Below are 24,689 nucleotides of genomic sequence, written 5' to 3'. Positions count from 1 at the left end.
AGTATATTCAAAGCTGAGATCGACAATTTTTAAATTACTAATGGAATCAAGGGAAATCGGCAAAAGGCAGGAAATTTGAGTTGAAGATTATCAGATCAGCCATGATCTCACTGAATGATAGAGCAGGCTTGACTGGCCAAATGGCCTACTTTTGCTCCTATGTAGTAGGATCATTATGGGTACCTCATTCAGCACCTTAAACATTCACGCACTTCATTAAAGACACACAGAGACAATGGCACCACAAGCTGTATACCACCAAAAAGGCAGCAGATACATGGGAACACTGCCTCCTACCAAGGTATGTTTAATCCTTACTTGGAACTATGTCATTCCTTAATTGTCGCTGGGTCAAAATAGGATCATAGGAACAGAAGTAGGCCATTCAGTTCCTCCAGCCTATTCCACCATTCAATGAGATTATGGCCTAACTCTGTATATCTGCCTTTGGCCCATATCGCTTAATATCTTTACTTTAGAAAAAATGACCGATATCAGATTTAAATTTAACAACTATCAGGCATTCACTGCCATTTGTAGAAGAAAGTTCCAAACTTCTACCACCCTTTGTGTACAGAAATGCTTCCTAACAACTCTCCTGAACAATCTGGCTCTAATATTTAGAATAGACTCCCCAATCTGTGGAAATAGTTTGTGTTTATCTTCTTGGTCTTTTCCTGTTATTATCTTGAAACTGTGTAATCACGCCGCATAACTTCACCCCTTGAGGTAAAATTCTTGTAAATCTGCAAGACCAAAACCCAAAACTCTCTTCCTAACAGCATTGTGGGTCTGTCTACCACTCGTACTGCAGTAGTTCAAGAAAACAGCTTACCAAGCGATGGGTGGAAACCCCATTCAGATATTCCATGTTTAGAGTGCATTCTCAATACACCGTTTGTCAACAAGAGAATCAACCTGAATAGGTCGAAACCCACATTTGCTTTATCAGGGTTACTGGGCATACACTTGGACCTGCACTGCAACTACACATGCTCAGGTGCTCTGTATATTCTTTCAACATTTCCTCACCACTGCTATCTAAACAGTGTATTCTCATTCCCTCTCACCAGCCTTCCTGACCCCTATCACTCACTGGCCTTCCCAAACACCTCCCACTCTTTGATCCTTCCAACCTACTGTTCACAAGACCAGCATTCCACTCCCTTTCTGGCTGTCAGAAGGATATTGATCATTTTATTACTTTGCCAACGCCATTCAGTTTTTTAAAAATTAATTATTTCATGGAATATGATGTCTTTGGGCAAACCAACATTTGTTGTCATTGTCTGATTGCCTTTGAGACAGTGGGAATGAGCTAACTTCATGAACTATGGCAGTGCTTCTGTGTAGGTACATTCACATTGCTGTTAGGAAGTGAGTCCCCAGATTTTGATCTTGTGCAAGAAAAGGGATATACTTCTATGTCAGAATGCTGCATGGTTCAGGGAACTTGTCGCTGACCATGTTCATGTAGAGGTCCCAAGTTTATTGTGCCTTTGAAGGAGGTTTGACGAGTTGTTGCAATGCATCTTATAGATGGTACAACTGCTACCACTGTCTGTTGACAGTGGAGGGACGCAATGCTTAAGATGATTGGTGAGGCGACTATTAAGTAGACTGCCTTGTCCTGAATAGTTTTGGACTTCTTGATTGCTGTTGGATCTTCACGCATCCTGGCAAGTGGAGAGTTTTCCATAACACTCCTGAATTTTGCCTTCTAGATCATGGACAGCGATTTCTTATTCATTCATGGTATGGGGAAAACTTAGCTGACTGTTCTATGTTTAGTTGGTTGGTTTGAAGGTTTTCAAGGCAAATTTACTTGCTCTTCCATGTACTTTGAGCTCTGTTGTCACAAAGGGTGGTGATTAATTGGCAAACAAACTTCACCAAGCCTTTTCAGTACCCTTTCTCATGCAGTATAAATTATTTTCCCTTTGAAATTTAATTCAGGTGCGCAATCCTTTATCCAAAATTCTCGGGACCAGCTGGTTTTTGGAATTCAGACTTTTTCGAATTTCAGAATAAGCGGCAGTTTGATGGGTGAAATTTTTAAAAATCTTTCCAAAGAACAAACTTACTGTGAGTAAAACGGGTCCTGAAACAAAATTGAGGCCTGCCAGTACATGGCCACGCCCCCACACGTCTCATCTGAATGACACACATCGAGTGGGTGTGGACTTGGGTTAACTGTTTGCATGCCAAACAACCTTGTCAATGAGAAAAAAACTTCACAAAAAACCTTCGGACTTAGGAGCTTTTGGAATTTCAGATTAAGGGCTGTCTACCTGTATTTATGCATTTGAATCTAGTAAGTAATAAACAAAAAGCTTTGATAGCATGGCTAATTTCATCACAATCAGAAATTGTAGTTTAAGTTCTCTGGAATCTATAACAAAATCAGAAAATATTAGAAAAATTCAACAGTTCAGGCATCATTAATGGAAAGTAACATAGTTAAGATAGGTGGATGATCAATATCAGAACAATAACTAGATAAACCAAGTAATAAAAAATTAAAACAAAATCAATCTGAAATGTATATTCCATTTTTTTCTCTATTAATGTTCCTGACTTCTGAGGAGTTTGTCCAGCAATTTTTATTTTAGATTTCCAGCATCTGTAGAATTTTGTTTTTGCTTGAGAATGTCTATGTTAGACTTAAGTCATAGAATTTCTAAAAATGAAACATAATGCATGCAGATTCATACTTACTCATATTCTGGTGGTCTGGGCAGTCCTTCTGAAAGTGCTCTACTGAGCCACACAGCCTGCAGCAGCGGCCTGAAAAACAGTACCATAAAATTGAGGAACTCTGAAGAGCAACTGAATATATTTTGAATTTTCAAAGTAAAAATTTATTTTACAAAACATGTCCAAGATATTGAAGCATGTGAGAATGGAAATTGTGGGTGGACTTGCCATCATTTTACAGACTACCTTGTCATTCCATTAATCTTCCTCATACCTTGTTGCACCTGCATGTTAGCCTTCAGTGATTTATCAACAAGGACAGCCTAGGTTCCTTTGTACATTTACATTTTCCAACCTCTTACCCCTTAAGAAATTCTCTACACGTGTTTTTCTTACCTAAGTGGATAAACCCATTTTTCCAGATTCTATTCAATCTGCCATGCTCTTGCCCAATAAATAAGCCTGACCAAGTCCTGTTGGTCATTTTATTTCTTTCTCACAACACTCATCCCCACTTGCTTTGTATCACCCACAAATTTAGAAATATTACATTTAGACCCCACCTCCACATTACTGACAATTTGTGAACTGGTGGAGGTCCTGAATACAGTCTGTGTGGTACCCCACTAGTCTCAGTCTGCCAATGAGTAACTCATTTATCCCTAGCCTGTTTTCTGGTTGTTAGCCAATCATTAATCCTAGTCAGTATATTACATTCTATCCCATGTGCTTTCATTTTCTTATCCAGTTCCTGTAGGGGATTTTATCAAAAGTCTTGAAAAGTATAGCATTCTACGTCCATCGACATTCTTTCATCAATTTTATTTATAACATCTCGAGTCCAGTGACCTACTTGAAATGTTAACCCAACATTCTCTCCACTGATACTACTGGACCTGCTGAGTTTCACTGGCATTTTTTGTTCAGGAACTTCAGCATCCACAGATCTTTATTTTATTCCGGAGGTAATGCTGAACATACACATAACGACAATTAGATTGCAGTTGGATTATTGTGTGTAGTTCTGGTTGGGGCGGGGGGGGGGGGGGGGGGGAAGGAGGATATGAAGTCATTCAAAAAATTGCAGAAGGAATTTACAAGAATGGTTCCAAGGATGACACAGAGTAGATATGGAGAATGTGTTCCCACTCGTAAAAAGATGGAGAACAAGAGGGCACAGCTTTAAAGTAATTTGCAATAGAAGCAAATGTGATGTGAAAATATAACTTTTTGCACTCAGCAAACTGTTAGGATCTGGATTGCATGGTGTGGTAGCGAGCTGGAAGCAAGGCCATTCAAGGTTTTCAAGAAGTCCTTCGCTCATTACCTGAACAGAAACAATGTGCTGTGTTCAGGGAAAAGGCAGGACAAGGTCACTGCATCATAACACTCATTCAGAGAGCTAGTATCAACAGGATGGACTGAATGATCTCCTCTTGCACTGCAATGATGGTGTGTGTGAGTGGATGAGAAATTAACTATACATTTTATTTTTGATTGCTTCTAATTTAGAAAACTAGAATGGAACTGCAAAATTGTAACACACTACTACTTCAATAAATATATTCATACATTTTAATAACCACCAATGATGTTTTTCTGAAAAAAATGTCATCTGTTTGGGAATAAAAGGTTTCATGTAGACTTGGTCAAACCAAAATTTCCCTTCACATTTTCGAGGCAGTTTTACACCAACATATTTTAGTGGTGCACCAAAAAAAAACTTGACTAACTTCATTACATTCATACATCCAACTTCATCATTCCAAGACTAATATTGAGCTAACCAGTAACCTCGTCAGCAAGAGTTCTCTTGTAAAATTGATTTAACAGGTCAACCAAGACAAGGTAATAAAAGAAAGATCTGGATGTGAAAACAGACATTTCAGCAATGAGGAGAGGTCAGAGGAACTGGGGCTTATTTGAACAGAAGAAAAAAGTGATTAAGACCAAACTACAGGATTTCAATGTATGGGCAGTTTCGAACTAGATACTTGCATCTTTCACATATTTTTCAATTTCCCTTAAGACAGAATGAGTAAAATACTTGGTTTAATGCAATTTGTTAAACTGTTATATTTCATAAGAAGGTGAACATGCAGAGTGGTGTTAAGGATAACAACAACCTCCATCTATATAATGCCATGAACACAGTAAAATGCTCCAAGGAACAATTCTAACTGTGAGAAGTAGCTGCAAAGAAGCTATTAGGACAGGTGACCAAATGCTTTGTGAAAAAAAGTTTCTTTCAAGGATAATTTTAATGGAGGTGAGAGAGATAAAAAGCACACATTAAATTAAATCTGTATTATTTATTCATATGTAACATGCTACATTATGTTAGTGTGTGATCTTATTAACTAAAACAAGAGGATTTCTAATTATTCTCCAGCAATTTTTGCTGCTTTCTATTTAACAAACATTACTGGCAAAAAGCCTCTGTCAAGGTTTGTTTCTTATGTCTTACCATTGGAATTCACAAAGAGAAACATCCTGCCAGGGAATCAGAGACTCTCCAACATGCAAGTCAATTATTAATTACCAACATAAGCTAATGAATTTCTCATTAACCAGTGCATAGAGAAGCATTATCGAAGATTGCTCATGATCTTCTTTTGAGCTACTTTTTAGCTCTGTCTGATTTTTAAAATAACTTACAGGTATACACTGTGCTTTAAAACACACCATTCAATGAATAGTATTTTCACAAATGCTTTTGAGGAAACATGGTTAAATAATTTAGAATACGATGCAGTACATTTTAATAATGTAACACCAGCCAGAAAAGACAATTGTAATCTATCTCTACACATTTTCATAAATCTAGATGCAAATGTTGAGATTAACCTAAGGTCCCAGAGCCAGCGGGCTGCCCACCCCACAAAACAACAGATAAAAACAGTCATTACCATTGGAAGCAACAAAGTAGTTTGTGGAAAATATGTACTTAGTAAAACCATGGAACTAAAGAAGTTTGAAGCATGGTCTGAGTTTATTTGGTACATAATATCTGTCATATCACTTTACTTCAAGCTTTACGATCTTATTTAATCTGGTCAAGGTTTGAGTGAAACCTACTGATGCAGTCAGATTATAATCTGATGCCATTTTTCTTGTAAAGAATAAATATGACACAATTCGGTACAATGTCCAAGCTATGTGCTATTTTAAAATTATAAAATATGAATATCTTTTATTTCAGCCTAGGTCTCAACCCTAACTTCATGAAAGAAAGTTTAACTTTATACTAAGAAGATAGTTAAGAGAGTTGATTAAGGAAATGAAATTCTTGTGTTGATTTTTGACATCTCAAATGTCTGGATGGTTCAAATTCGATGTCTTACATATACAACAAAGATAAGTCAGGTTCTCTTTTGTCCAATCATTGCAAGCTCTTTGAACCATACATAAACAGAATGGTGCTTGTATTCTAAGACCTCACATACTGAAATCCACTTATAGCGAAACCTCTTTCACAAAGAGTAATCTTCTAAGGTTGAGCCCATAAGGAGCAATGGAATGGATCTCATGGACCAATGCAAATCACGAAGCATCTAATCAAATTATGCAAAATGACTACATCTCATAATCATACTCTTCTAAAACAAAAGGTGTTCATTCCAGTTCACTGACAGGAAGCAGTCAATCTTGGAATCACATGGTCAAATTAAGACAATGCTGAAAAACTCCAAAACCAGTGCAACTCTTTTGAAACCAATTATTTGATTCTCTGTAAGGAATCAGAAATATCAAATACAACAATATGTTAACTGAAATTAAATATGCTCTGTGCCATTTTGTCAAACTAAACAGTATCTCCATCGACACAGTCTTCATAGAATGACACCATGATTTTCAGAAATGTTATAATGTTAAATAACTTGAAAGATAACAAAGGAGATAAATTGGTCGAGTTAAGTAACTTTACATCAGAAAACTCATTGATACAAAAACTCAATTTGATAGTTTCAGAACAGGAAATTCTGCTTGCTCTTACATACCTAATGATACCGGTAGTGAAATGGTTTTGTTTTAATATGTCATAGGCTGACAGTAGAGATTGACATAACCTTTTCCTGGTAGTTACTAATAAGAGATGAAATTTTTCACTTATCTGAAGTTTGACATATAAAAAAAATTCACTGCTTGGAAGGAATAATAGTGCTGCATGCATGGAATTAATAATGCTGCAAGCACATAAGAAGGGTTCTTGTGGTAATGGTAAACGTGGGGGCCAAGAGGCCCATCTTCTCCAGAGGAATGCAATAACATCCCTGAACAGACTGATTAGAAATATCTGAAAGAAACTAAGAAATAGGAGCAAGAGCATGCCATTCAGACTTCTATGCCAGTCTCACGATTCTGAGAGATCATGGCTGACCTGGCCCAGGTGTCTGCTCTTTTTCTTCATGTCAGCTTCTCATAACCCTCAATTCCTTGATATTCTAAATATATATCTACCTCCTCTTTAAATACATTCAGTGATCAAGTCCCCATAACTCTGTGGGGTAGAGAATTTCACACATTCACTAACCACTGAAAGAAGACATTCCATCACTTCCAAGTTTTAAGCGAGTGCTCTTATTCTGTAACTATGATCTCTCTAGTTCACCTGTCAAAACAACTTTTCAACATCTATCTTCTCAAGCCCTCCCTCAGAACCTTGTATTTTTGATTAAGATCACCCCTCATTTCTATGAATTCTAATGAATAAAGGACTAACCTGTTTAGTGTTCTTGATAAATCAACTCCTTCATCCCAGGAATCAGCCTAGTGTATCTCTGGTAAACAGCCTGAAAAGTCAGTATTTCTTAAATATGGGGAGCGAAACTGCACGTAATACTCCTGGTACAACCTCATAACGCCCTTATGGTTGTAACAAGATTTGCATATTTTTAAACGCTAGCCCTCTAGTAATAAAGGCCAATATTCCTTTTACTTTCTTAATTAAATGTATTACATGCACATTACCATTTTGTGTCTCATGCACAATAATCCCCTTTAACCTATAGGCACCGAGTCCTGGGTTCAGGTCCCACCTGCTCTGGAGGTTTGTACTAGCATCTTTGAACAGATGTATATAAAAATATCCACACAAGAACATCTCGGTCCCTGAACTACACTTTTGTTTTTGGAGTCTTCTCCATTTAACTCTAATCTGCCTTTTGAGTCATCTTGTCGAAGTGCATAAACTCATGCTTTCTGACATTAAAGTCCATTTGCCAAATTTTTGCCCAGTTACTCAACCTATCTATGCCCTCCTGCAGATTCCTTATGTCCTCGTCACAACATGCCCTCCCACCTATCTTTGTATCACAAACATAATTGGACTCAATGCACTCCTCCCCCTCCACCAAGTCAATAACATTGATGGTAAGCAACTGAGGCCCCAGGACAGATACTTCTGGCACTGTATTATTTACATCTTTCCAAACTGAAAAAGACCCATTACATTCCATAATACTGTAAGATTATAGGAGTAGCTCCGTCTTTGAATATGTTTAAGGTAGAGATTGAGAGGTCTTTTTATTACCTATAGAGCATAGGGTTATTGGATTGAGTGAGTAAAAGGCATTGAAGTATTCAAATCAGCCATGATTGCATTGAATGGTAGGATGGGCTTGATGGGCTGAACGGCCTATTCCTTTCCTATATTGAAAATGACCTATTATCCTGAACTTGATTAACAAACAATAAACAGTCCCCTATCTATATTAGGACATTGCTCCAACACAATAAGCTCTTAACTCATTAGAGCTGCAGCTTTTTGAAAACCTTTTGGAAATCTAAATAAACTACATCTAATAGTTCGCATTTAAGTGCCATTTGTTCCATCTTCAAAGAACTGTAATATATTTATGAAACATGATTATTCTTTCATAAAACCATTCTAATTCTGCCTAATTGTTAAGATTTAAGTGTCCTGTTAATGATGGATTCCTGTATTTTGCCAATGACTGCCCTCACCTTCATCCATCTATCACTTTCTCAGCTACCTTCCCCCAACCCCACCCACCTACCATTTATCTCTCAGCCCCGACCCAGAAGCTTCATTCCTGATGGTGGGCTAAAGCCCGAAACATGGATTCTCCTGCTCCTCAGATGCTGCCTGACCTGCTGTGCTTTTCCAGCACCACTCTCTCGACAATGACTGTTGTTAGACCACCTAGCTGACAGTATTCTGCTTTGTCCATTTCCTTTCTTGGATAGTTTAGATTTGTGGTTTATCAATCTCCTAGGGCCTTTCCAGAATCTTGGGAATTCTGGAATGCATCCACTATTTCTGCAGACACTTCTTTTAAGATCCTTGGGTGAAGGCCATCAGGTCCAGAGGACTTGCCAACCTCGTCAGATTCATATTACCATTTTGTCTTTTCTCACTATTATAAATTCTTTAAGTTTTTTCCTCTATTTTGACATCTGCTTTTTACTACTCTTGGGGTATTTTTTGCTTTCCACTGTGAAATATTTGGTCAAAGCTTCTGCCATTTCATCAATTCCCATGAACTCCCTAGACTTACTCACAAAAGTATTTTAGCTACTCTTTAGCTCACGTTAACTACTCTTTTCCTTTTTGCACATTTGTAGAAGCTTTCACTGTGTTTTTATTTTTGTTTAATATCTCTCATTCTCCAATTCTTACTCAAATCTTTAACTTCTGTTTGATCATACTTTTCTTCCTAAAATGTTTCCAATCTTATGACCTTATGCTAATTTTTGCAGCAATACACACCTTGACATTCGATTTAATATCTTCTTTGGTTAGCCACAGATGGTGCATCGAGTTGATACCAAAATTAGGGGCCATAAATTTAAAATTGTTACACATAAATTCAAAACTAATTTCAGACCAAACTTATTTATCTAAACTGGCTGGAATGTAGTACTCACTACTGCACAAAATAGTTGAGATGACCAATACAGAACATTTAAGGTCATGCTAGTTAGACACATGAGGGAGAGAGGGTTAGGATATATTGATCAGGCTTCACAATAGATGGGATATTGATGTGCAGCACGGATCTATTTGGTAAAATAGTTTGTTTCTATACTGCAACTACTTCATATATTCTCCACCATGTACTTCACTACTCAGGTCATGGATCACTTACACCATGTGCTGCATAGAATGCTTTTTCATTTACTCAACCATATTGTTTCCATTTCCTAACCACCTTTTCTGAAATCTGTTCTATTGCTGCAATTGTGTTCTTTAGAACAGAAAGGTCTGACTATTTAGATAAAGATCCTACTGTCTGCAACACTTAGTAGCCAATTATGTCCAGCTTGGAGGCGAGACTCTGTAACAAATGTTAAAATGAGACCTTTGAGCTGAATCTGTGCTTCAACTTCACAGAATTGTTATAGTACAAAAAGAGATCTTTTGCATCTTCTCTGTGCCAATTCTCCAAATGAGCAATTTACTTATTGACAATCCCCTGCATACTTCCAATAAACCTGCAGTTCCTAGGTTAAGATAATGTTTCTGTCCCCGAGAACTCCTCTTAAGATTTTCTTCAGGGTTTTTTTTGGTTTTCAGGGTCTCCTTTTTCATCAACACTGTCTCACCTAATTAAGGAGTTAGTCATGTAATAATATTACATTCTTTACTTATATTAACATATGGGAGATACAGAATCAGTTAGAATCAGGACTGGAAGAATTTAACAATATCCTCAATAATTATCACCCTTCCATAAAATGTAATGCCACAACATGCAAAAAAAGCATTCATTTTCTAGATGCCACAGTAATTAAACTGGTGCAAAATAAGGCTTAAGTTACGAAAAGCTGTCAAAAAAAGACACACCTCTGTACATAAAAGTCCATTACCCCTTGCTCAATTTCTAAGGCCTGGTGAGGTCACAGATAATGTGCTTTCATTGTACATGCATACTGGCAGGATTTTAATTTGACAGTTACATCTTTTTACTGTACTTAATCTCAATCTCAGATATAAATTTAAGAATTCATCTGGCATTGGTATTGATCTAGTATCACTTGTTGTTTTAATGAAGAGTGTTCCAAAGTGTTTCACCACAATTTGTTTGATGAAGTGCTCTATAATGTCACTATTGAAAAATCTGGTTCCAATCTTAGACCATGCCTTTAGTCCTGGCAACTTTGCTGCCTTCAGTCCCACCAAAATTAGTTTTAGTGAGACACTCCAAAATTAATTAGATCATTTACCTCATTAAATTTTTACCTGCTGTTCGCACATTTGAATGACCTAATGAGTAATAAATGTCTCCACTGTGGTTTATTTTGAAGATTTAAAAATGTAGAGTATCAGTTCAAGGTGTATAAGAGGTTACATTATGCTTGTGTGTGTTTATCAATACAACTTGAACTTTTGATCCATCTCAGAGGTGATTTCAAGCAAGCAAACCTTGACTTTCTCTGACGAAGGTGATTGTGGAGGGTTTAAAAACTTAAGTGGGAAGAAAATTGACCTGGAGGTTGCAAATATCCAGTCTGCTGTGTTTAAAATAAAATGTATATGTAAGCAGAGAAACAGAGAGTTCTAGAGAATTGGGCAGAATCAAGTAGGCTTATAAAGAGGGAAATCTAGCTACAGAATACATAACCTGGGAGTATCCATGCCTGTCAGAGTGGAAGCCACAAAAGAAGCCACTCTGTGTATAAACCAATCCTCAATCCATGCTAATACATTAACTCCAAATGTGGTGAGTTCCTTTCTACTTTCAATATCAACGCTTTATCAACTCGACTTGCTATAGCCTATTAGAAGTCTAGCAAATTTGTCAATCATGATTTTCTTTCCACAAAAGCATTTGACTTTGTTTGATAGTGTCAGATTTTTCTAAATGTCCTACTATTTCCTCCTTAATGACTGACTCTAACATTTTTCTAATGACCATGAGATACAAGAGCAGAACTAGGTCATTCAGCTCAATGAGCATGCTTACCATTCAATCATGGCTGATATATTTCTCAACCCCATTCTCCTGCCTTCACCCCATAACTCTTGATCTACTTACTAATCAAGGACATATCTACCGGTCTTCAGCATATTTAATAACTTGGCCTGCACAGCCGTCAGTATCAATGAGTTCCACTGATTCTTCACCCTCTGGCTCAAGAAATTTCTCCTCACCTCAGTTCTAGGCCAACTGTTAGGCGAACTGGCCTGTCACCCTCCACTCTTGAACAGGGGCATTACTTCAGCAGTTTTCTAGGCCATTGGAACTCTGCCAGAATCCAGAGAGTTCTGGAACATTTGATCAATGCCTCCAATATTTCTGTAGTCACTTCCTTTAAAACCCTTGGATGCCAAGTTGTCAGGTCCTGGCTCTCCTGGTGACTTGTCTGCCTTCAGTCCCGTTAGTTTGTCAACTACCAGACATTGTTACAAGATCTTTCCTCCAATTAACACCTGGCTTATCTTTAGGATGTTTGTTACAGTGCCCTTCACTGTGAAGACCGATGTGAAATATTTGATTAAATTATCTGTCATTTCAATATTCCCTATCATCAATTCCCTAGTTGCACCCTCAAGAGTCCCATATTCAGTTTAGTTACACTTTCTTTTTATGTAACTATCAAATCTCTTGCTGTTTGCTTGTATATTTCTTGTCAATTTACTGTCATTTCATTGTTAAAATTTTTTTAGTCATCTGCTGCTGGGTCCTAAAAGTTTCCCAATCTTCTGACTTACCACTAGTTGATGCTGCTTTGTATGCTGCAGTGCAGTTTTTGATTGGATACTCTCTTTTATTAATCATGGTGGTTCATTCTCCTTATCTAGTTTTTTTTGACCAGAATAAACTTTCACTGAGTACTATGAAATATCTGCTAAAATGTCTGCCACTGCTCATTTACTGACCTTCCACTTAGCCTAGTTTCCCAGCATGCTTAAGACAACTCTTTCTTCATAGCTCTTTATGTGGCCTTATTTAAGCTGAGGACACTGATTTGAGGTGCAGGTTGTCCTCCCTCAAACTTAAAATTCTACCTTGTTATGACCATTGCTGTGGACAGGCTCCTTAATTAATCCTATTTCATGATATATAACTAAATTTAAAATAGCCTATTCCTGTGCAAAGTACAGCCCTAAGAAATAATCCCTGATGCACTCTAGAAATTTGTGTTCCATGTTATCCTCTCCCATCTTACTTGTCCAGTCAATATGCAAATTAAAGTCACCATGACAACTGTCGTGCCCTTATTATGTGCTTTAAGAGCTGACAAAAATTTAGTTAAATTATGTCACTGTCGCCACACTTATGGTTCACCAAAAACTTCTGCTGGACACCAATGGGCTAGGGTGGAGTTACTCTACTTGTGCCAGTTTAGAAAAGATATCACAACTCCAGCAAGTACATGTGCTTAGATTCATCAGGTTGCTATGAGAACTGAGAAAATTAAATTATGAAGGAAGCCTGAAAGTACTGGTACCATTTGCACTGGAACAGAGAACATTGAGAGCAAAGTTAATACATTCATTTTAAATTAACGAATGACTGCCTATTCACTTGCATATAAACTATTACCTGTTTTTTGGGAACTTAGTGGTAAATTATCCCTGATAAGCAAAATTGCAAGAAATGTCTTAAATCAGAGGACTGCTGGAGAAGGAAATGCATTGCTTGTGCTCCATTGTTGCCGGCTAGGAGATGAGGGAACAGCTTAGAGTAATTACCTTCCCGATCTTTCTCTCTTCCTGTGACGAACCACTTAGACTTTACTCAGTAATACATTTGAACTAAATTTTATTATGTGTTTAAATCTCAGACAGAAATCCTATTCGATCCAGGTTACATAACTACATACTTTTTATTTCTACCCTTATTATCTACTTCACAACCATTTTAGCTGCTGTGGTGAATTATTCTGAGCTGCCAATGATGATGGAGTTTTCTAAAGATTAAGAAATGATTAGCAAAGCAACTATAATTTCAGTGATTAGCAGACACTGAGTACCTTCAAATCTATGACATTTTGTTTTTATTCATGGGAGCTGATCTTGAATGTTATCAAGTCAGATGGGATACAATCCCCTCTCTGCTCGATATAATAACCGAGGGGAAATTAGTTTGGCCAGCATCTCCAAAGACCCTAAACCACAATTTCTCACAGCAGATGGGGCTTTTCCTTCTTTGGTTTTAAAGGCCAGGATTTCATGTGGAGGCATAGGCCTGGCAGCAAGTTAGGAACAAATTTACCTCCACCTACCCTGAAAGCCATGGCTAAATTTAGTATGATTCAAGTTATCAGTTACCTGAGATTGTGGCTATTGCTCCATGTGAAGAATGGCCATATTTGGGACAGTAGGTGTCCCTGGATCAGCAACTCTAGATCAGCCTAGATTAAGGCAATTTTTGGAACTAATCAGATGGACTCTGGTAGAAGACATGCCACTTGAGAAAGTGGAAGGTGACATTAAGCAGGGACCATGCATGCCTCTGGGGAGGTCTTCTGTGGGACACTTACTATCAGATCAGGAAGGAAGCTCTGTCCTTATAACCAGCAACTCCCTTTCCTTAGCACAGTCCTTGAACATGAAACTGGTTTCCACATCCTGGTTATCCTTCCCAGGGTCCCATAATTAAATCTCTGCAACCTGATAGCCATCTTTGCACAGAAGGCATTGTGTTTAGTCCTTGCCACAAACACAGCTCCCAAACCACTGACTGTTCTTCAACATTGACATCACCTGAGGGTGAACCAGCCTGTTCATAATCTCAGCATTCTATTGACCCTGAGCTGAGCTTCTAACATCAGACCCTAGCCACCTACCTCTCTCTCTGTATCCTCATAGATCTCCTACTCCCACATTAGCTTAGTTGCTGCCAAATGCCTCAGCTGCGCCTTTGTTACCTGTTGATTTTCTGGCTGGCCTCCCACTTTGTTCCCTCACAACCTTGAGTTGATCCAAAAGTCTGCTCTTTGTATCCTAACTTGTATCAAATGCTATTGTCTCTTCAACCATTCTCTTACCAGCTTTGGCTTCCAGCTGGCAATGGTTTAATATTTATTGGCATCTTAATTTTTAATCTCTCCATGGTCTGTCTGCCTCCCCTCTCCCCTCCGCGCACATCTATACTTTCTCCAGCCTTGTAACATTCCAAGATCTTGATGCACCTCTAATTCTCACCTCTTAAACATCTCACATTTGAATCACTTCAATAGTTGCCAGGTCTGTAAACATTAGAATTGTCACCATAAACTTCTCCACCTCTCAATTAGTTTGTTTCTTAAATTGTATGTTTTGACCAAGCTTTAAATGTGTGTGTGGCTCAGTGTTCAATTTTAACTTGATAAATGTTTCTGATAAAATCTCTAGGATTGGTTTACTGCCATAGATCACAAAATATAAGATAACCTCATTTTTCAGCACCGAATATCATGTGTTTGCTTATACTCAACAAATAATTCAACCTCCTCTTTCAAACACAATACTGTATGTGAAAATTAATTAGCCTCAATTTTTCACCCCTGCATCTCTTGCCTCATAACTTAAGTCAGTGAATAGGATTAAATAGTTGATAAGAGCTGTGTTGTGAAGCTAGAACACTGGCAAAGGTATGGAAAGTGAAGAACTGAAATAGGTCCTCCATTAAAACAATGTTTGCACAAATCTTCTTTCAAGCTAAAAGTACTAAAGTTTGCTAACTTGCCAAATAATTGTGCTGCAGCAAGAGAATTTTGTATTCAGAGAAAACTAATAAAAATAGGAGGAGGAGGAATCTAGCCTGAATAAGATGTACAGCAACAAATTTGATGTCACAAAAGAAACAGCCAGTGGCCTGATGTGAGGACATATGTATTATAATAGGTACTTTCAGCGACTGATGTACAAGGGCACTCAGGTCTGGTTGCACTTCACCCTCACCCGATCTATTGCCATTCAGATTATAACCTGCCATCCTGTTTTTCCTACTATAATGGATAACATTGATCTACATTATACTTCATCTGCCATACATTTTTTCACTCACTCAACTTATCCAAATCACACTGAAGCATTCTGCATTCTCCTCACTGTCCACCCTGCCACCCAGATTTATGTCATCCACGAACTGAGAGAAATTATACTAGTTCCCTCATATTTCACACATGTAAACTTCTTACAATCTTAACATCTCCTGACTGAACTGCATCTGAAGACATCCCAGGACCAACCAAATATGCCCAAGGAAGCATCGACATGTAGCAGAAACCAGACCAAAAGCCATTGGAGTATTTTAGATCTTATCTTTTTTTCCTTAGAAAATTAACCACTTGGCTACATTTATTCTAAAAAGGGTAATTGCTGCAGAGAAAGTTTCTCTATTTTTCCTTTAACAGGTACAAGCATGTGTTGAGTTATTTACAAGACGAATATAAAAATTATAGTTTCATATTTTCTGCATTCATGAAATTTGCACCTTTGTGAAATAAGTCTCATTTTATAATAAATCAATAGTTTTGTCATGTAACAAAATCTGTTGATGGATCTTTTTATTCTGAACCTAATATAGATGAAGTATATCAATTGTCATATTGCCAACTGGTTAACATTCAAAGGTACATTGTGACAAGTGAAGAGAAAAGACTATAGAGAAAGAATATACTTCTCCAACTTTGGTTCTCATTAAAAAAAAAGAGGGGTGATGGGTAAAGAGGAGAAGAAAGGGATTAGTGGATACTGTCTGAGAAGGTTGGCACAAATAGCTTCCTTCTGAGCTATAAAATTGCTGGTTCTGTGTCACTCTTTCGGTTTTTGCTGTTCACCTAAACGTGAATTTTGGCAACATGCGGTCCTGCTTTAATCTAACACAGTCAAGTCACACCAGGCAGTATGGCAAAATAACAAAGCAGACAGAGCTTGTATGAAATGTATCTATCTGATCGACAGGTGGCGATCTCAACTGTAATGCGAAGTATTATTAGTTATAATTTTAATATCAGTCTATTCATTATTAAGCTCCTGTATTGCAATATAGTCTCTGATTGTTGCTTTCATTGAGAATGCTGTAGTTGTTTTTCAGTGTAAAATACAATCTGAGAGTCAGCCTCCTCTCTTTCACTCTGTGCCAGCTGCTCTTACTCCCCCTTTTTGGCTTCCATCATCTAGGCACTAACTGTGTTATTGCACAGTGTCAGTGGTGCATTGTAGAGTCAACCCACGTATTTGAATATCATTTCCTGCCTTCTAGAGAGTTATTCCATTAGTCACTATCAAGGCACTGCAGCAAGTGAGAAATTTGATTTTAATGAGTGCACTGATTGTTTCACACTCTTCATCGAGAAAATTGGTGAATGGGAAGCCAGGCAAAAAAGACCAGGAGTGGACGATCAAACCAGTAGGTATGAACAACTAGAATGAGCTGCTGGTAACATTAATAAATTATAAAGGAAGCCCTGAACCCAAAAACAGTGATTTAAACTTGCCATCTTAATAACAAATTTATCTGTCAGCTGCAGGGTAAAACTACATTTTGAGAACTTAAATCCTGCTCATAAAAGGAATATTATACGTTGTTTGACTCTCTAGCAAAAAACCATTAAAGGATGAACATCAAGAGCGAAATGCTCCTCTTTGCATTTGTCATGGCTTTGTGAACAGGATTCGTGGAACCCAGCCCACTACAGCTCAGAGCAATAGTGGCACTTTTCTGCTCTTAACCTCATCAATCATGCAACCAGCTTTTTGGTATCCTTCTCATAAAATTGTGCGGCAGGAGAGTGTAAGTATTCACCATTGCCGTACACTGCTGTATTTATGCTATTGGCACCATAACAACTACCTGTCCACCACACAAATCAGGAATTGGCCCTCACATGGTGTTGCTGGAACATTCTGGCGTAGAAAGGAAAGCTCACCTCCTTGCTTTGTTGTCAGGGACCCAGAGGTGGTGGTGGATGGGATGGTGGAGAGGGGGGTCTGTACTTTTTCCAGCTGACTTCCACAAGAAGCCACATCAACAGCCCCTGTATGTAAAATCCAGCCGGGGAACTTTAATTCCCCAACTGTAGACTGGGATACTGATAGCACAAGACATAGTGAGCAATGAGGATTCCTAGAATATATTTAAGAGAGCTTCCTATAGAAGTGTACCCAGTCCAACAAGAAAGAATGTATTGTTGAATCTGGTCCTTGGAAATGAGATTGGCCAAGTGATCAAGGGCAGGGTAAGGTTTAGGAAATACTAATCATTGCATCATTAGGTTCAGGATGGTGGTGGACAATGACATGTAACAATCCAGAGTACGAAAAATCAGTTGGCGGAGCGCTGACTTCGATGAGGCAAGAACAGAACTGGGCAGGATTGACTGGAACAAGGGGGTGGTAGAAAAATCAGTAATTGAATAATGAGCCACCTTCAAGGGGCAGATGATTTAAGTACAGTTCAAGTATTCTTCCTCTAATAGAAAAAGTAGGACTAACAAATGGAGAGTCCCTGGATCACAAAGGAGGTGGAAATGAACATTTGTCTTTACAAAAGAGGAGGATGATACCTGGGTTCTGGTGACACATAAGGAAACTTTGTCAATAAAAGAGTTCAAAACTAACAAGGCAGAAATTTCGAACAGACTGTTTCTACTTAAAGTTGACAAGCCAACGGGATCAAATGAGAAGTTTCCAAAGTTTTTAAAAGACGTGAGGCTAGAAGTTGTGGTGGCACTGCCCTGGACTTGGGGAAGGTACCAGATCAATGGTAAATTGCAAACATTATGGCCTTGTTCAAGAAAGATTGTAAGGATAATTCTAGCAATTCCAGAAAGTATGTTTGCTGACTGCTAAGAAAGCAAACTAACAGCCATAAGATGCATTGGAAGTTGGAGGTCTTCTAGAATGCAAAGTAGATGGCTGAAGTCATGAAATGGTATCTTGAGTTGGACCAAGAGCGAGCATAAAGGTCTGGTGAGGCTGGTGGTATGCTGATTCTGACTCTTGTGAATGGACAATGTTGTCCATGTTGAATGTAGAGCTGTAATACTGAAGACAGTGTTAAATGATAGCTGGAACAAGAAATTAAAAAGCTGCAGCTACCAGGTATCTTTTAAGCCATCTAGTTTCTTGGGAAGGAGAAGAACTTTACTAATAAGTGTAGGTTGTGTGGTATTGGTAAGGTACAAATGCAAGTAAATAAGTTAGTTAGAACTGAACAGCAAGACTCTGAAGTCACAATTTAAAGCTCAAGGGGAAAACTGCAAATAATTTTCTCTCTGATATTTTCCATTTCCTTTGTATTTCCTTACATTTCTTATCATTGACTCATGCCACAACAGGAAGGGGAAAAATCTCTACTAGCAAATGCATTTTAAAAACAAAATTAAATATGCATAAACAGTATACAGTTCAACATTTTTGAGACAAATTTATAGAAATTAATTATGGAAGTTATAAATGAAGTAGGTTATGACTTTATGAAGCTGAGGTTTGTTTTCTCTTTATCAGTTGTCCTTTGCAGATTTCCTATCGCCTACTAAGTATATTTCTGCAGAACGCCATGGGATTCCCTATTATTCCCAAACATAATGTCTACAGCATTAATGTAATTATCAATCCAGTAAATCTTTGCTCCTTTAGTGGGAGATGCGTAGCATTTGCTTAACAACTGGAATCAAGAATCAGTGTCAGATTTCAGTTTTATATTCCAACTATCTTCATGGTCCACTGTGTTCCAGCAAGAGTGGCCCTTGAGAAATTGATAAGACTTAATAAAGAGGTGGTGAATATCCAAATGATAGAGCAGGAAGCATGCTTCAGCATGGGGACCACATTCTGAAGGTCTGGCCCATTCCACAAGGAGAAAGATTACAAGCATTAAAGATTACAAGTGTTTACTGTGTCGTAACCTGCATTTGCCACTTACTAAAGCATGAAACAAACTTTCATTCTGAAAATTTAAGTTAAACAGCAGATGTGGTGCAATGTAAATATTAATTTTTAAAATGCACATACTTACCATCTGCATATAGTCCTTTTGGGTTATCTGGGCAGGATCTTGAAAGATGTCCCATTTCACCACAAATAAAACATTTTGCAAATGGAAATTCTCCTGTAAAAATCAAGCAATGAAATTTTATCAGCAACTTTAATAAATGATTTCAGAAATGCATTAGAACAAGGAACATAGTAGTTAAGTGAGTTAGCAATCTGTCCAATCACCTTCGGGCTTGAATATGACAGCGTTATAGAAGAGAACCCTCTCTCTTTGTAATTGATAGCTCATGAAAACAATTTCAATAAATTTCCTATGGAATGTCAGCCCACATAGCAGCACTACCCACAAACTAACTCACTCTCACGTAGAGAAGCTATGAATTGGCTGGGAGTAAAAACAAAGTCACAGTGGCGAAGAAGGTGCATTCTACTTAGATTTTGAATTGAAGGAAACTGCCTTGTTTAGGTAAAGAGCAGTTTTTTAAAATCTAGATATTATAACTGAGTCAGGAATATTTGATACAAATTTTGGAAAACATTTTTTTCAAATGAATTTTGCTGCTCAGCTTTGCCACCCTTTACCTTGATGAGCACAAAAAAAAATACAGAGAAACAAAATCTGCTACATTCATGTGGATCTGAAAAAAACAGAAACAATTTTGGAGTATTAGATTTAGAAAGTATCAGCTTTGTATTTACTGTGTTTAGACAAGATGTATTCACCTCACATCAACAATTAACAAAAGAAATTATCAATCAATTTAATTTTCATTTGTACATTTCAATGCAGAGAATGGAACACATTTGCTTCTTGTTTGCAGGATAAAGTATTCACAAGTCAGTAACACCAGAGTCAGGGCAATAAACAGCTCACTCCGCGTTACTCTCCACAATATTCTAGTCAGCAAAGTACTTCCTTTGGCACCAGAATGGCATTTCATTACACACATAAGCTAAATTTACAGCCCTACAAACTTACTAATTAGTGTCAATTAGCTACTTTCTATCAATTTGTTTCCCAGAAATTTACAGACTACAGTCACTGCTGTTCTGAATAATTCAAGAATCTTCAACTCTTTCAATTGCATACTTGACACGATGGATCAATTGGTAATAGAAGCCTTCAAATAAATATGTAACCCAGAGTGTCTCAAGCTCAGTAACCATTCTCTTTTTCTTATTCTTTCGGGGGATGTGGACATCACCGACTGGGCCAGCATCGACTGCCCATTCAGAACTGTCCTTGAGAAGGTGGTGGTGAGAAATCTTCATGTACTACTTCAGACCATGTGGTGCCTAGAATGGATCCTAGGACTTTTAAAATTCACTTGTGGGATGTGGGCATCACTTGTTGGCCAGCATTTATCGCCCATCCTGAGTTGCCTTTGAACTGATTTGCTTGCTAGACCATTTCAGAGGGCAGTTAAGAGTCAATCACATTGCTGTGGTTCTGGAGTCAGATCTAGGCCAGACCAGGTGAGGATGGCAGATTTCCTTCCCTGAAGGACATTAATGAACCAGATGAGTTTTCCAACAATTGGCAATTATTTTGTGATCATCAGTAGATTCTTAATTCCAGAACACAAATTCACAACTGAGTCCTCAACTTAGTTGAGCTTCTGGATTAATAATGTAGCGATAATACACTTATTATGCCATCCCCTATACTGGTAATGTTATAACTTCAAGTCAGGATGTTATGTGGCTTGTAAGGGAACTTTCAGGTGTTCCAACACCACTACTGTTCCTGTCCATTTCAGTGGTAGAGATTGGTATTTGGACGTTGATGTTGTAGGAGTCTTGATGAATTACTGCAGTGCATCTCATGTCTGGTACACACTGCTACCACTGTGCTTCAGTGATAGAGGGAGTGCATATTTAACGTGATGGTGGGATAGCAATCAAATGGGCTACTTTGTTCTGAATGGTGTCAAGCTTCTTGAGTGTGGTTGGAGCTGCATTTATCCCGTTAAATGGAGAAGATTCCATCACACTCTTGGCTCGTGTCATTTAGATGGTGGACAGACTTTAGGGAGTCAGCAGGTGAGTTGCCAACAGAGAGTTCCCAGCCACTGACTGCTGGTACAGTTCAATTTCTGCTCAATTAATAAACCCCAAATAGTTAAATGTTGCAAATTTAATTTATTATTGTCACATGTACTGAGATACAGTGCAAAACTTTGTTTTCTGTGTTAACCAGACAAATCATATCTTATTTAAGTATATCAGGTTAACGGAACAAAATGCAGAATATGGTGTTACAACTACAGAGAAGGTTCAACCCTCATAAATGAAAGGTCCATTGATAAGTCTGATAACAGCAGGGAAGAAGCTGTTCTTAAATCTGCTGGTACATGTTTTCAAACTTTTGTATCTTCTGCCCAATGGAAGAGGATGAAAGAGTATAACCAGGGTGGGAGGGGTCTTTAATTATGTTGGCAGCTTTCCCAAGGCAGTGAGAAGTGTGGACAGAGTCAATGGAAAAAAAGCTAATTTTCATGATGGAATTGGCTGTGTTCATAACTCTCAGTAATTTTTCGCAGTCTCGGGCAGAACAGTTGCCAAACTAAACTGGGATAATTCAAGATTGCATGCTTTCTATAGTAATGCCATTAAGAGTCAAGGAGACTTGGCTAAATTCTCTCTTGTTGGAGATGGTTATTGCATGGAACCTGTGTGGCACAAATGTTACTGCCCACTTATAAGCCCAAGCCTGAATGTTTTGCTAAAATACGTTAATCTTTCTTTGCATAGTAAATTGGGCTAATTGGGCTCAGAATCTCCTTCACAGACTGGGATTTAACCACCAGCATTTCAGTTCCTGATCACTATCCATTGGAGCCCTTTGGATCCGTATGTCAACACTGGATGTTGACAGGTTTGGTTTGATTCTGATACTCTTCCATGGCCATCTAGGCCTGCACTATTGCTGAGGTAAAAATTAACTGCCGGGGTAAAACACAACATAATAACTAGTACCCAAGGACATTTATTCTAGAATGAGTCAATGCTTAAGAGATGAGGAGGAAACATAGGGAAAGGAAAGCTGTTGCAAATTTGCTATTTTATGTCTACTTCTGTTACTCTAGTAATGTCAAATTTTTGTTGCAAGTTAAATATTCACAGGAGTTCAACATGCTGTCTACATTTTTCTTATAATTCCTTCATGGGATGTGAGCATCATTGACTAGGCTAGCATTTATTACCCATCCCTTAAATGCCCAGAAGGCAGTTAAGATTCAACTACATTACTGTGGGTCTGGAATCACTTGTAAGACAAACCAGGTGAAGATAGCAGACTTCCTCCCTTAAAGGATATTAGAGAACCAAATGGATTTTTATAATAATTGACCGTGTTTGAATTTTACCATCTGCTAAGGTGGGATTTTAACCCATATCCCCAGCATATTAACATGATGCTATGGAAAACTAGTCCACTAACATTATCATCATGTAATTGCTGTCAAGGGGAACTACAAATAGATCATGGCTTAAAATAATCCAGGGCATATTAAATTACTTTGATTAGCACAAAGACTAATACCCAATACCTTCTTGTGCAGGGATGGGACAGTAAACATACCACAAAATGCATGTCAGTAAGGTACCTCAGTGAAAAACGGTTCAGCTGGATCAAATGATCAATTATTCTTCCAACAGAACAAAGCTGAAGGCTCTTGTGGTGCAGTGGTAGTTCTCTAATGCTGAATCAGGTGGCCTGGTTAAAGTCCCACCTGCTCCAGAGGTATATGATAACATTTCCAAACAGGCCAATTGGAAATATCGACTGAACACGTCTGTGATCTACTTAGTCAGCCAGCATTTTATTCTGGTGATGTGACTCAATTATTCTACTAGCCACAAAAAAAAGTTGTTGCTGGTATACAGGGCTGTCCACTGACTAAATAACAGCTCTCCAGATTAACAAGACAGACGGACTTGGTTATTCTGTTAAAGCAGTGCACTAGGTACTCAGAAAAAAGTAAAGTTGTTTCAAAAGGGTTGTTTCTTTATAATGAACATTACAGTTATTATGGAATAAAGTCATCTACAAGACATTTTTTACCTAAAGCAGGGTCAACCTTTGCTCTGCATTTGCGGATCTCATGTTCTGTGGAACCACATCGGTAACAGATACCATTTCCACTCTCTTTGTCATCTCTGTCCATTTCTGGACACTGGTCCATTCCATGTCCTGTTTTTTTGCAGTGGAAACATATCTTTCCAATGGAAGGAGGAAAACAGAAATATTCAGATGTTTTATTCAACTGCACAAGTACAATATAGTTTGACATAACATCCTATTGGTAAACTCAATTAAAATAATTACAATATCTCTTATTTATTGAGCAGGCTAAATTGAGTATTCCCTCTCAAATGGCCTAGCAAGCTACTAATCCAAGAGCAAATTAGGGATGGAAAACAAATGCTACCATTGTCCAAATCTCAAAAAATTAATTTAATATCCCAAAGAAATAGAATACTAGTATGAGCTCAGGGTTCCCCACCTACTAATTTCATCATATCGGGAAATTTAGGGGCAAGTGTAGTTGAAGTCAAGAAATTCTATATATCCTGCAATAAGTTCTATAATTTATTTCGATAGTATCCATGACCGTGCTCTTGGATTTATGTCTAATTGCTTAAAGATTTACAAGGATGTTGCCAGGGTCGGAGGGTTTGAACTATAGGGAGAGGCTGATTAGGCTGGGGCTGTTTTCCCTGGAGCGTCGGAGGCTAAGGGGTGACCTTATAGAGGTTTATAAAATCATGAGGGGCACGGATAGGATAAATAGACAAAGTCTTTTCCCAGGGGTGGGGGAGTCCAGAACTAGAGGGCATAGGTTTAAGGTGAGAGGGGAAAGATTTAAAAGGGACCTAAGGGGCAACTTTTTCACACAGAGGGTGGTACGTGTATGGAATGACCTGCCAGAGGAAGTGGTGAAAGTTGGTACAATTGTAACATTTAAAAGGAATCTGGATGGGTATATGAATAGGAGGGGTTGAGAGTTTATGGGCCAAGTGCTGGCAAGTGGGACTAGATTAATTAGGATATTTGATCGGCATGGACAAGTTGGATCGAAGGGTCTGTTTC

At 38.1% G+C, this 24,689-nt stretch overlaps 1 protein-coding gene across 1 annotated transcript in view; it reads right to left on the bottom strand.

The window, feature by feature from the left end:
• zcchc9 (zinc finger, CCHC domain containing 9) overlaps positions 1-24,689 on the bottom strand; it is a 42,363-nt gene that overhangs the window by 6,749 nt on the left and 10,925 nt on the right. Inside the window, exons 3-5 of the mRNA XM_043708462.2 lie at positions 23,661-23,814; positions 19,617-19,709; positions 2,719-2,787 (exon numbers count right to left, since the gene is read on the bottom strand). Of these exons, the coding sequence (XP_043564397.1) occupies positions 2,719-2,787; positions 19,617-19,709; positions 23,661-23,814 (316 nt within the window). The remainder of the gene's footprint in view (positions 1-2,718; positions 2,788-19,616; positions 19,710-23,660; positions 23,815-24,689) is intronic.

This window comes from Chiloscyllium plagiosum, unplaced genomic scaffold (assembly GCF_037043375.1).
Source record: "Chiloscyllium plagiosum isolate Xiang-an unplaced genomic scaffold, Cpla_swu_hap1 HiC_scaffold_2, whole genome shotgun sequence".
In the NCBI taxonomy this organism is placed as follows: Eukaryota; Metazoa; Chordata; class Chondrichthyes; order Orectolobiformes; family Hemiscylliidae; genus Chiloscyllium; species Chiloscyllium plagiosum.
Note: the sequence above shows the minus strand (reverse complement) of the source record. Positions and strands in the feature narration are given on the sequence as shown.